The sequence below is a fragment of the Microtus ochrogaster genome, linkage group LG7_11 (assembly GCF_000317375.1).
Source record: "Microtus ochrogaster isolate Prairie Vole_2 linkage group LG7_11, MicOch1.0, whole genome shotgun sequence".
NCBI lineage: Eukaryota > Metazoa > Chordata > Mammalia > Rodentia > Cricetidae > Microtus > Microtus ochrogaster.
In genome coordinates, this window is record NC_022032.1 from 5668592 (window position 1) to 5683305 (window position 14714).

The following is a 14714-nucleotide window of genomic DNA, read 5'->3' on the forward strand; positions in this document are numbered from 1 at the left end:
ATAACACAGTGTAAGCTTCTGGCTAAATAACCCAAATTACAAACCTAGACACAGGGCCAAAACCAATGTAGGACTTTTTGGTAATGTGCTCTGAGGCAGAGTGAGATGGCAATAGACACTTGACACATTGATACCAAAGTTTAACTCCATCCAAAAGTGGACAAGAGAATCCAGCAAGATCACCATCCCACGTGGCTACCCCGGCTCACTTTATTTCTCAGGGTTTGCTAAGTCAAAGCATTTTCAAAAGGTGCCCCCAATTACCTATTGATGCTGTTTTTCTGTGCTAACATCTGCCAGTCCTTGCCTTTGGCATTGGGGGTATCAAACGTAGCACAGATCCTCTGTCGGATGGAATAGGGAATTTTGAAGGCTTTCGGGCCGGTCTGTGCAGGGAAGGTACTGTCCTCTTGTGCGAAGAAAGTGATGGTTTCTCGTTCACTCTATAAACAAGATAAGCGATGCATGGTCAGATCCAGAGTAAAACACTGCTGACATATTTTTTTTATTGTTGTTTTTGAAAATCTGTGTTAAGACACGTGCTCAAAATGCATACATAAAACACACTGACAGGTTCCTTAGTTTTCAAAATAGTAAGGACCCTCTTTAGTGGCCCATCTGTCATGTCCTAAAGATTTACAGAAACCTTCCACAGGGATATCATAAGCCACCAGATCCTAGTATACTGCCTTGCCTGGTAAAGGCAGAATTGAGTGTTTCTTATTTTATTTTATTTTGTTTTATTTTTTAGGGCTCTCGGAGATAGATGAGGATTACTACGAAGAAGCCACCTGGTGACAGATTTGGGTTCAGTATGAGGAATGACCCTCTGATATTCATTGAGGCCAAAGATGAATGGGCTGATCACAGCAGCAGACGGGGAAGCTGTAAGGGGAGACTGCATGTTAATGCTACAGAAGTTTGTTCTATTCCCAGTCCTGCAGCTGCGTGGCACTGTGATAAATCTTGGTTTTGATTTAAGTTCCCTCAATGAGACAGATTCTGCCAGAGACCACACTTCCGTGAGCTGTGTACCATGTGCTGGCTGGAAGTTTCCCTGCGTGCCGTCTGCCCACCTGGCTTCTAATGGACAGCTGTCCAGTCAGGATTTGCTATGTTAGTGCAACACAACTGTTGGGTCACCACATTCAAAATAAAGTCACAAGGACAGTATCTGTGAGGTTGCAGCAGTAGCTGATGGGCTCATGTGGACTAATAGAATCTGAAGAAGTCACAAATATCTGGTGGAATGAAGCCCATGATTATTATATGCCATAAAATAAAAGAGATACAGCTGACATAATTAAAGTACCTAATCAGATAGCTTTGATTTAATTATTCTCCTTTTCCCCTGTGGGTCAAACTTAACTAGGTAGCCTTGAAAAGGAGAAAAGGATGAGTCTTTTGGAATGAATTCTCTCTGTCTGTCTGTCTGTCTGTCTGTCTGTCTGTCTGTCTCTCCTCTGTCTCTATGTTTCTCTCCCTCCTTTCCCACCACTCTTTTGCCTGTACTGGGTATTGAATCCAGGGCCGTGTGTAAGATAGGCAAATATACTACCACTGAGATGCACCCCCAGATTTGGAGGAAGATGGCAATGACCACGCTGAGAATTGCCTGTGAAGGAGATGTGTAACTAGGAGCTCAAACTAACCTGTGGTCTACCGCCATCATATGAAGCGGGGACCGGCGTTCCACAGGATGAGGAACTGAGTTGTAGCAACAACTTGGACAAGCATGGACTCTGAGCTGCAATAAGAATATTTCCCTAGCCAATCTTCACTCGTGGTTTAGTTAGTGAGATCCGGACCAGAGAACACAGCTATGCCAAGTTTGAACTTCTGACTTATAATAATAGGATTTCTTTATGGCACTAAATTGATGATAATTTGTTATGTTGAAAGAGAAAAGGAAGGCAAGGAGGGCTGAGGGACTGATGACGAGGCTTTAAGCCCCACTCAGGTAGCCTTTGTATGGCATATTGCATCCTTCTTCATGTCAGTACATGGCTAATCACTGCTCTAAGTCCTGTACTGATTTCTCCTTGACTCCTGACCTTTTAATGTCTTTCTACTGTGGGCACTGCAGCTATCGTGACCCTCTTCAGAGATTTTCAGATTTGCACAACTCTAAAAATTTAGGTGAGGCAAGTTTCCTTCAAAGTCTGTCAGCTAAAGAGTCTAGATGATGGAGAGGTTTTATAAATGTTTGGCAGTGTTTCTTATTTTTTCCATTATTATTGGACATGGTGGCATGGCTTGGGTGTTGAAAACCCAGGATGCCCCAAAGCATATCTAAGATATTCGAAGACAGAACAGCTTCATGGTCAAAGGTATGTGTAAGGTACCGTATCCCCAATTCCTGTTATCATTTAAGTTCTACTGAGTGGTTTCCGTTCTGTTACATACTACATTATAGAACAGTCTTATATAAATTCTTTCAGTGTTGGTGTCTTGTCTGGTCTAATAACAAAAGCAATTTTGAAATCAGTCTTTTTAGATGGCTCTGCAGTAGGACTCTATCCTCCCTGACTTGTAACTCTGGATGCTATATAACCTTTATTCTCAGCTCCCTAATGAGACTTCCTGCCATGTCTACAGACTCGGCAGACAGTATAAAAGCTTGTAAAAAGCCACCCACATAATTTGTGGCACACCTGAAACTGCAAGCTGGGATGTCCTAGTAACTATGCCACCCTCCATTTTACTGCTTCAAAACAAACTGGAAATCCACAGAGCAGAGGGGTTATGAACAATCCTGTGCAGGTGATATTAACACTATGCCTTGGAAATTTATATGAAGGAGAGTCTTCATGGAAGACGTGTTGGAGTTGGCCTTGAAGGATTGGTAGGCATAGACTGAATAGACTTGGGGCTGATAGGTACTTATCCCAGACAGAGTGGACAGTTCTGTTCTGATATATTGGGTGGTTATAAAATAAACCAACTCAGCTTCTTACTGCATAAAATAGGTTACAAGTAGACATTATTTTTTATCATGGTTTGTAAAATTTCTTTTAGCCTCTCAAAATGCAAATCAAGTGGAGACAGCTTCCTTACATATTTTTTCTGACTTGAAGACTAGAGCAGAAAGGAAGAGAGGGGCGAGGTGAGCCCAAAGAGGAACAGGGAAAAAAAGAATTTTACTCAAGTTAACACTGGAGTCTCCTGTGTGAAATGGTGCCAAAGGTATTAACCTAAGGGAAGGTGGCTTGAACATAAAAATAAATAAATGAAGATCCAGGATAAATAATTATTAGACACGAAATTAGCTTTCAATAACTACATGCTACCTTGAATTGTTTAGGATAATAGAATCTTGGGCTGGGAATATATCTTGGTTGGTAGAGCACTTGGCTAAAATGGGTAAGGCCCTACATTTAAAAAAAAAAATAAGAGTGTATGTGTATGTGTATGTCTGTGTGTTCATGAGGCTTGGGGAAAGGGGTCCCTTTGGGTATTTCCCTCAGTTGCTCCCCATCTTATTCATTGACAAAGGGTCTTTCACTGTACTCGATGCACCGTGGTTCTACCAGTTGAACAGCAAGCCCCAGTGATCCTCCTGTCTCTGCCTCCATAGTGAAGGGCTTAGAGATGTGCACCACTTCACCTGGCTTCTAACTCCATGCACGCTGGGGATCTGAGGTTGGGTCCTCATGCTTTATAACAAGCGTGTCACCTACACACTGCACTCTTCACAATCAAAATAATCAGACTGGATCTCAGACTTCATCGAGACAAGTTAGGATAGTTTAACCCCCAAGAATCTCTTGGCAGGAGAGAAGCCACTTTGAAGCAGAAACCGACATAGGAGAAAGTGGCTTTCCTTTGAAGAATAGAATATATGAGGTTGAATTTAAAACTAAGTACTTTCAAATTTATTACACTTTAATAAGTGGATCCATTTCACTCTTAAAATTTCCGAACTTAAATATTTCCCCTCTACCAGGGTGGCATTTTATGAAACATTTATGATGCATTCTAAAAGACATCTGAACCAAGTAATAAGAATGCTGTAGGTACATCCCATTCTCTGAGTGTTTAAATTAAATATGCAGAGGAACAGTAGATTTTCATGCTCTGTACATCTGAGATAAGCGGCTGCTACCTGGCTTGCATGGGGAGTTGTAAATCACCAAGAGATTCCAAGTGCTGTATTTTATAGCAGACAAATTATCCCCCAACTTCCACTACTTTTGGAGGAAAGATAAGAGAATTGCTTAAAGGGGAAATTGTAACATTCAAGATTCTCATTTAAGTCATTTCTACCCAAAACTGTCTTCAATAATATTATATTAGGAAAAAATGATGGGATAAATCATGTGAGGGTTCTTCCCTGTTCCTTAGAGTGTTCCAGGATCCAGGTTTAGATGGATGGCAGTGTTGATTTGAGAGAGCCTCAGTTACCAGTAGTCATTATGTAATTTGACAGGATTGCATCTCAGAGGAAGGAATTCAGTGCTATGAAAGACTGACACAATTTTAGCCACATAAATTTTAAAAAAAGATGTAATATTTTGGCTAAAACCTTTTATTTAAGTGTCATTGCAAAGATGGTACTTATTTGGAAAATCATTTAGAGCAGGCAGACACATGATGGGAAATGACAGATGTAATAGCACATAGAATCAATGTCTCCATGAGTATGATCACTGCATTGACTTGCACATGTGACACACATACATACCCATGAACGCACATGCTTACATCCCCCATGGTTACTGTCAAATATAGGAAGTTGTTACACTAAGAGAACCCACTCAAGTAAGACAAAGAATGAAGATCCTGAGATGAAATGCTTAGGGATTAAAGGAACAAGATTAAGAAAAAAAATCAATGACATCCATAAAAAGCTACAAAAGTTCCATATTATTGTGTTGGGGTTTACTCAATAGGCCCTAGAGGCTAACTTCTGAAACTTCCTAAGCCCCTAAAGTCAGTGTTTCCAGCCTGGTGACCAGGAAGTGTGTTCGCCCTTCAAAACTGGTCTATTATTCTAGGTCATTCATGTCTAGAATGTCACCTTCCTGGGAAGCCCCAGCAATCAGTTTCTGAGCACTGTCCATATTTAGCCCTTTGCTTAAACCATTTACTACGAAAGTTAGTTTTAGGAAAAGGCAACAGTTGTTATTGACCACTGGATGTGTCCTTTCCCCAGACATTGGAAGGAGACTGAGAGACAGTTCAATGATGGCACACGCAGGATATGCAATCTTTTCCTAACCACCTATAAAATGAACCCCTACATACTCCATCACCCAAATACTGGCAATCTATGTTTTCTCCTTATGTGTGTTAGCATATGTACATGTGCTCTGACTTTTGTGGGTGTGTCTGTGTGTTGAGGCCAGAGGACAACCTGAGTATTGCTTCTTCTCAGGAACTATCTGCCTTATGTTTTGTTGAAACAGGATCTCTGATTAGACCTAGAGCTTATCTATTAGGGTAGGATGGTAGCAAGTTCTATAAATTTGTACATCTCTGTCTCCCCAGAATTGGGATTAGAATCACGCAGCAGCACACTTGCTCTGGGGAGTGACCTTAGGGCAACATGTTTGCACTGTAAGCTCTTTAAGGACCAAGATACCTCCATAGTTCTGATTTCTTTTTTGACAAAAGAATGAATTGTCACATCACTCCATTTATGTCTTTAAGAACAAAATTACTGGTTTTGGGATGTTTGCCACCAGTGCCTGGGCTCCCAAGTTGAACACTTGCATGATGGTTGATTATAATGAGGCTCATTTTGGGGTCCTGAAATACTGTAGTAAGTAAGTAGAGACTTTGAGCCTGAAGTCAAGTCTCTCAGTTTGCACTGTGGTTGCACATCTCATTAGCTCAGTATCTTTAGCCAAGAAGGGCAACCTCCTTGAGATTTTATATCACGTACAATTGGGAATGCAGTAATATTTAATCCACAAGGCCATAATAGCTATGTGACAAATATGAAACAAATAAAACAGAGCCTAAAATACAGGGGCTTTCAAAAGTTATTAGTTGTCCTCTAACACAGAAAATGCTATCAAATTAGACATGCCTAAGATGCTCAGACACTGGGCCAAATTCCTGCAGTAAATACTTTAAGCAATTAATAAACCAATCCTTGACAGAATGAAAAGAGCAGTAAAGCATCTAAAAGAAGAAGGCTGTGAACCAATTATTATCAGTCAACAGCATATCTGATGCTATTTTGATACTTCTTTTCCAGTGTCCAGAGATACTGTGATGCTTGTCTTCTTGATGGCTCAATGTCATGGTTAACTTTGAATCATTAGAAAAGAGATCAACAACAAAAGGTAGGAAGGATTGGGTTTCTTGGCTGATTTTCCTTTGATGTGCTTCACAAATTTAGTTAAGCAATAATGAAAAGTATTAGAGCATGCCAATCCTCCTATTTTGTCCTTCTGTAAATTTCCTCAATAGCAGAAGTTAAGACCCAGCATCTAGGTGGGTCTTATATATATATATGGTTTTCAAACCTAGAATTCTTTGCTTGACCTGTTAATAGACATGTCAGGCAATCCAGGTTTGATGCCTCTTTCTTCTGCCTTTTGATGGGTGCACTTGAAAATTAGCTGTTTTGGGTTTTTTTGGGGGGGGGTCTCTTTTGTTTCTCATTTTAAAAATCCATGGCTGGGGAGGCATAGGCCCCAGAGGGGAACTTATTACTGTTGCTTTAGCCAAGTTGTCATGGTGACAAACTGCATTCTAAACATTTACGCTTCTAACCATAGACAAACGCTATTTAATCAGGAAAGCTTCTCTTTGCAGTGAAAGGTAGTCAACACAGAGTCACGACTGCTCAAGATGGTGAGGATGGGTGATGGAGACGAATGATCAGCCCTAACTGGGACATTTGTACTGCTCCCTCTAAGGGGCAGGGATGTCACAGAGGGAACCGAAAGAACGTAAGGGCTGGAAAACAGAAAGAAGGGATGTAACATGATACAGTCACTGCAAACATATCTCACATCCGCGGCAGCTGTCGGCCTGTGCAGAGCCTGACCAAGACTGAGGCTGTCAAATGCAAATCATGGATTGGGCAGGGACTCAGAGAGCCCCACCCCTCCTTGCTGAACTTTTGGTTACTGATGGGTTCCGGGCAAGAGATGTAACTATTTTCAGTTGTGTGTACACTAACGAACCCAGCACAGGCGAACGGGCAGTTCCAAACCTGTGGTCAAACAGATAGTCCTAGCTAAAATCAGTGGGTCACAAAATGAACAAACAGAAAGACATGGACATGGGGAGGGGATTTGGTGGAGAACAGATGACAGGAGTGGGAGGGAAATAAAGGATGAGAAATGAGAGTAACCAGCATGCATTGCACCAGTGGTTCTCAACCTGTGGGTCACAACCAACAAAAAAAACCACATATCAGATATCCTGCATATTAGATATTTACATTAGAATTCATAACAGTAGCAAAATCACAGTTAGGAAGTAGCAAGGAATTAATTTTATGGCTGAAGGGTCACTATAACATGAGACACTGTATTAAAGGGTCTCAGCATTAGGAAGGTTGAGAACCAGTGCATTATATACATGTTTGCAGCTGTCAGCAAATTTAACCAATTAAAAAAAAAAACTAGAAATAAAGTAAGTCATCTAACTTCAGGATGAACTATTACTAAAAGAGGTTACAATCTAAGAAAAAAAAGTTTTCTATAGCATTTGTTTGTATTTTATCTTGGAAATGTATTGCATTAAATATGCCAGGACTGTTCATGAAAGAGTTTCTAAAAATACCATGCCCAGATTTCTGGATGTACTTTCCCCATCAAAGCTGCTTTAGTACTAAATGCTAATTGGCAATAATGAATGCAAATAGCGCACATACACATCAGTTAAGACAGCTATCAATTGTAAGACACGATCCTTGGGAAAGCTATCCAGGCCTCAGAAAAACTATTTGGGGAATTAGCAATACTCACTTTGCATAAATAATGAGTTGAAATCAAAATGCAAAGAAGTGATAATGCATTACAGTTATACACATTCGAAGGGAGAGAACTTGAAACTGAGTTTTTATGCTGACAAATTTACATATTAATATCAGTGGTTCACAAAACAAACCAAAGGACATGGATGTGAGAAAGGAACCTGGTGGTGAGGGGCTCCAAAGATTAAGTACAGACGGCAACTGTCTTCTAAAGCATTATTAAGAATCAGGTGAACAATAGCCCAGTGACCACCTGATTCTCAGCTATTATGTTGATCCACCCTGGTCACATGTCAGCAAGTATCCCAGGTCTGCTATGAATTAGGAAACTGTTTGTTGTAGAAGAATCCCTGTACTCACTCCTTCCCCAAAAGTCTCTCTACAGAGCCTTGATCAGAAAGGTTGAGGTTCCCTGTTCAGTGGGATGCTCTGTTCAATTCTGAGCCTGAGAAAGTGTGGTTTTCCTCGTTGGAAATGAGAGTCAAGAGCCTACATTTTGAAGTTTCTAAAAATAGCACAGCCATGACATATATGCGCCCTTTATTCCTACTGTCCCTTAGGAAGGGACTCAAGGGACCCACATCCCAGACTTACCTCTAGAATGGATGTCTGCACTTGGAGGATCTGTTCATGGCCTTTGAGCTGCCGGATGCAGATTTTGCAAGACAGCTGGGTGGTGGTGGGCGTGTAGCGCTCTAGGGAGAAGGCACAGTGCAAGGGCTGCCGGTTGCTGCTCCACACTCGGGAGAAGGGGACCTCCTGCAGTGAGGAAGGGTGGATAGGAGAGAGGATGAAGAGCAGAACCCTGCTTCAAGGAACCAGAACGAGAGAGACTTAGTCACAACAATTATGATGATGATGGTGATCATAGCACAGATAATTGCCTAAGTGACTTTGGTGGAATTATAGAAATAATGTTTCAACAGATGCCAGGCAGCACAGAAATAATTAATGTCAATTCCAATTGATAACATTTGAATTCCTAAGCCATGCTGCAAGAGCTCAGATTTCACTCCTACACACACACACACACACACACACACACACACACACACACACACACAATTAGAATGGATACCGCTAAAATTTAACCTTTTCTCACTAAAATTTATCTTCTTTAGAAGGATTCTTATACTTCATCCTTCTATATAAGCCAGGAATAGAATGCAATTTTCTCATTTAAGTGAGAATTATACTGAGAAATTGACTGGCTAGAACTAATTGCCCATACCACAGACTCATGTAGACTTATGACTTGTATAGGGACAAATACTGTCAATGTATCTGATACAACTGTACACAACCCAGAAAGGGAAACAGACATGCTTGGAACCCATAGTGGCATAACTATCTAATCACCTATGACTGGTCCTGTACAACATAAATGAGAAATAATAACAATTTAGGTTTTGTCATATGCTCAGTGACTGATATAACTCTGTGGCAAATGTAGGTTTTACTAAACTAGAAAGGAAATTATTCCTTTTTCCTTAATACTACCTGGAATATGCTAACAAAGGCATTTTGCTTTTACTTTGTCTTGTTGTCATTTTTTGTTTTTATGTGTTAAAAAGTATCTCCTTCCTAGTGAAATGTGGCTGGGGACTTGGCAATGACCATGGGAGCCCAGCTTCTAAGAGCCCTCATCATCACTTTTATTTCCTCTGTTTATCACCTCATTAATTTGCTCCTTCATTGCTAAAGATATAATTTTCTGCAATGCTGCAACGGAAAGGTGGCAAGAGATGTATGCGGACCGGAAGCTGGAAACTCTGAAGTGTGCCTGCTAATAGGCCTGTAATGTGTTAGAAGACCACGGCCACAGCTGTAATTATTCACTTCGAGGAAGTGTTTATTCCTAAGCTCTAGTGTTCACAGTTATTTGTATAATCTGCTTCCCAACTTTCTCTAAAAGCGATACAGATATAAATCTAAATTTTGGATAGTACTGTGATGTTCAGCTCTGCAGATAGTTTGTTCCAGCCAGGCTTGTTGACTGTTTCCATTCCCTCATTGTGGCTAGAAGTCTCAGGTGAAGCCTCATCTACAAACTCAATGGCTTCCTGCCATAGTTGTCTACAGCTCTGCCTTAGATGCCTGTGGCCTCAGGGAGGAGCAAGCATACATATAGGCCAAGGGAGATTAGAGGAGGGAGGCTCCATCAATTAAGCTATGGGGAAGCCCTCATGATTGCTGGGTTATGGCTTTTTAGGTACAACCTGTTGGGGTGTGGAGCACCCCAGACCCCATAAGAAGCATCTAACCTATGTTCTATAATGAAACCCAATAAATACTCACTGGTCCCAAAAAGTGAACTTTGGTGGAACAGTGCCTCTGCCTATCCTTGGGACTTTAGGAACAAGAGGTGTTGCTTATGTCTCCCTTTGGGAAGGGATTTTAGCAAAAGATCCTTCCTGGAGAATGCATCAGTGATAAATGGATTTTAAAATTTTTAGATTGTGCTATGCTTAAATAGGATACATCGGCAAGCTTTGGAGAAGAAAGAAAAAAATGAAGCATTCACAATTACCATCCATCTTAGCAAGAACATAACAACTGTGTAGGACTTTTCTTGTGCTTGCTCTTAATCCTGAGTCAAAGAAAAGTCAGTAGACTTTCCTCCGAAGATGTACAGAGAGAGCAGAGGAGGCCTCAAGGATGACTGTGCTTTGCAGCATACACAACCCCTTCTCCTGAGTCTTCTCCCATTCTGCAATCCATGGGTTACTCCTACTTACTGCTCCCGCCTCCTACACATCTCCCTCTGCCCACTAAACTCGGTCCCATCTGCTTGCACAAGACCAACTGTCATCTCCCTTTGCAAGGCTCTAATAACTACGTCCTGGCATTTTTCTCAGCATCAGTGTCTGGCACTGTAGTCCAGAGGTACTCTACAAATGCTATTTGGCATTTACTTCTTAGGCTTTTTTTTTTTTACCATCTCTTTTTCATGGTCATTTAGCAAACTTTCCTAACCTCCTTACACCTCACTGGAGCTGAATGAATCCTGTCTCACATGCGTCTGCTTCTAGTCTCTACTAGACAAGCTTGGCAGGGTGTAGGGACTCACAAGAGACTCAAGGGGAAGTCAGTTGATTGACATCCACCAGGAACAGCATCACGGTCTATCACCTCCAGCCATGAGAGACACTGATGTGACCGTTACCTAGCAACTTGGCCTTTACCCCATGATTCCCTTGCTCGATAGCTCACAGAAGACCTCAGTGCCTCACATTATAAATCCAGCCTCCTGCTTGGCCTTCTCAGGCGTCAACCACTTCATGACCTGCCCCTAGTCTCTACATTCTCTGTCTAATAATCTCTCAAGTGAAATCTCCTCTTCACCAGTTGTTTTTGCAGAGCTACTTTGTAAGTCTCCTTCAGAAAAACCAACTACAACACAGAGCTGTCAGATCAACCAGTAGGATTTCTTTGCTAGGACAAAACTACATCTAGTCAGTACAGCACAAAGTAAGCTCTTGGCTTTCAGGGCTAGACAGAGCTCAGTTCAAAATCTATCCCTCAAGAAAATCTACATTTTCTCCTGTGGATTGGGATCCTTGGTAATGCTCACATTTTCTTTCACAATGGTCCTGAGCACTTCTTTGCAAGTGCCTTCTGTCATATCACTTGCTAAGTTTCCTGTATTTTTTTCCCCAAACACTGGAACATAGGAGATTAACAGTATCTGCAGATAGTCTTTGTTTGTAGAAAGACATGAGACTCGGCATAAGAATATCTTCTCTCCTATCTCTCTGTGCCACTGTACACAATCAAAACACTCTGAAATCTGCTTTTAAGACAGTACTGAAGGGATAGTTTTTCATTGTTGACTTAAATAGCAGCTGCCAATAGTGTTCAACAAAACATTTAAAAATGATAGAACTGGAAGCCAGGCGATTAGTGTATTTTCAAGGCAATTGTTTTTGCTTTCATTTACCCCAAAAAAGAACGCAGAGGGGAGGGGGAGAAACACCCACCCTCTCTCCCAAACAAAACAAAAACAGATCACCAACAATGCTCACTGAGCTGAGAGAAACTGCACAGAAATTGTGCAGAGGACAAAGTATAGCAAAGTTATGTGCGGTTAAAGAATCCCAGAAATGTTTTCATTCTGGTCCCCATTATAATTACGTTCCTAGCAGATGGAGAGAATGCAAATCATATCCTAGAAGGAGATAGACACTGACTTTTGGAAGACTCATAGCATGTTGCAAAGACAGCTGTTTTTATCTCAGGGACATGACAACCTGACTTTGGGCTTTATCGGTTCTAAATAAATAAATAAATGCCACCATAAAGCTTATCAAAGTTTTTCAATACAGAGTCAGTAAAGACAAAGGGAAATTAGAGTAAAGAAGCATCAGGTCCCACGACTTGTTGAGAATAGGGCTACTTAGTTATCTCCCAAGTAGGGCAAGGAGGGAATAGATGGCAGCTGCAGTGGATTCTCAATTATGGTTGTCTTGAATCTTGGGAAGGAAGCATGAAAGAATGTGTCAGTTGGGGATGCTAGCATTATGGATAGAGGTTGTTTTTTTTTTTAAACCAAGGTCAGTGGGTGCTGCTGACGGCCCCTCCCTTCTCTCACGCAGAAGTTGTGTGACATTCTGCATGATGGATTGCTCCAGTACCTGGTTGGAAATCAAAGTGATCCTCCTAAACACAGGCCTCATCTCCTTAGAGCTCAGGACACAGACCTAACTCATGCTGTTTCAAAACAACCTGTCATGCAGCTCTTGCTATCTTGACAGGCAGATATTTTTTGAATCCCTCTCTTAGGCTTGTAGTTCCTTGGAAATTCCATCTCCCAGAAAAAAAATACAGGATACCATCTTGGAATGTGTGCCAATTGTAATATATCTATTCCAAGACTGTCAATTTGCAGTCTGAAAAAAAGATAGTAATAGCACCTCCAGCTTTCCATGCTTTGGGCTGGAAGATGACAGGGAGACTTAGTGGTTGAAGAAGAGACCACATCTCAGGACTAGCATGATTTTCTGTTTTTACAACATCTCTCTGAGATAACCTGAGAGAGAAACAAGGCAGGGGTGTCCCACTATTTCCTAACCACTAATCCCTACTGAATACTCTTTCTCTGCTATGTATACCAAGTTTGTCAGTACACACAACGATCCACATCAGGTCCAAGTAGGCTGACTACAAATCCATCCCAAACTGCTTTGATCTAACAATGTCTGGAACAAATACAGCTTAGCCATTAAGCCCAGCATAATACACCACTCATACAATCTGAGGGACTTAGTAATGGCACGGGCAGAGATTAGTGGGTAAGGGTAATAGAAAGAAAGGAAGAGCAGAGTGAAAAGTAATTTGGGGTTAGAAAATTGAAGTAGAAATGAAGACTTGGTGGGAAGTATCCAGTCATTGGGAAAATGAAACTGTTTCTCAACCTTCCAAGACCCTCCTTATACTAGGCTCAATTACAGAAGGCAAATATTTATACATGTTCACAACCTTCATGGATTCCATTCCACACTAGTAGTAAAGTGCGTTGGATTCCTTGCATTCCAGTGCCCTTTGGCTCTGGTCAGTGCTGTTGTATTCTGGGAGGTCTGCAGGTACATGCCCTACCTCCCGACCTCCACCCCCCGACCCCTATTCCTGCTCCTATTCTGTTCAGGGTATTCCTTCTGTGTCCCTGGTTCTGGAATTATTGTTAAAGAGCCTACAAGTGGATGGCTTTTTCATCCGTCTTTCTTTTTCCACCAGTATTTAAGCCTTAAATGTAATAGAGACTTGGGACTTAGTGACTTGTAACAGACACAGTGCAAAGATGCTCTGACAACCTATAAAGATTAATATACATACATGGCTAAAAAGATTTGTCTTAACAATACTCTGAAACTCAGTCTGGAAAAGAAACTTTGAATCTGTCTCCTGGAAGGCAAAGACATTTAGGTCTTGAATATCACCGGCACTATTTTGATTCAAGAATCTTCTATCAAACTGGATTCTCTGAACATAGCGGACAATGAGGACTACTGAGAACTCAAGAACAATGGCAATGGGTTTCTGATCCTACTGCACGCACTGGCTTTGTGGGAGCCTAGGCAGTTTGGATGCTCAACTTACTAGACCTGGATGGAGGTGGGTGGTCCTTGGACTTCCCACAGGACAGGGATCCCTGGATCCCTGATTGCTTTTCGGGCTGAGTGGGTGGGACTTAATTGGGGGAGGGGGAGGGAAATGGGAGGCAGTGGCGGGGTAGAGACAGAAATCTTTAATAAATAAATAAATAAAAAGAATCTTCTATCAGGAAATCTGTAGACTGTGCCAAATCAGAGGGGGGATAATTGGGGCCTGGGGAGATGTTCCTGTCACTTTGGACGTTTGAATGTATTAAAACTGTATAGGGAGGAGTGGCTCCCAAAAGTAAGACTTATGAGACTTAAATGGGAAAATGGAGACTTATATCCAATTTTGGATTTCTGCATTTTACAAGTTGGAAATATTGGTGGCCCAGCTTTCTCTGTCATAGAATGTCTGTGTTTTCTCTTTGCTATCTGGTTGGTTCCCATTCTCAATAACTATTTATCAGTGTAACGAGTGTGTTTGAGTGAGTGTGTACGTGTGAAGCATGAGTGGGTGTGTATGAGTGTGTGTACTACAAGAATGGAAAGGTTAAAAATCCCCACATGCCTCTGCACCCATGTTGAAATACAGGGGTGAAAAAGTCCTGTAACTGCAGATAAGCATGGGTCTCCCAGAAACTATTCCAGGGTTAAGAAAATGTCCTGTCATTTGAAGCAAG

At 41.4% G+C, this 14714-nt stretch overlaps 1 protein-coding gene across 9 annotated transcripts in view; it reads right to left on the reverse strand.

The window, feature by feature from the left end:
* Positions 1 to 14714, reverse strand: part of Unc5d (unc-5 netrin receptor D) — a 517384-nt gene that overhangs the window by 12087 nt on the left and 490583 nt on the right. For all 9 annotated transcript variants that reach the window (XM_026786850.1, XM_026786851.1, XM_026786849.1 and 6 more), the window contains 2 exons: positions 8534 to 8698; positions 265 to 443 (listed from right to left, as the gene is read on the reverse strand). In XM_026786850.1, the coding sequence (XP_026642651.1) occupies positions 265 to 443; positions 8534 to 8698 (344 nt within the window). The remainder of the gene's footprint in view (positions 1 to 264; positions 444 to 8533; positions 8699 to 14714) is intronic.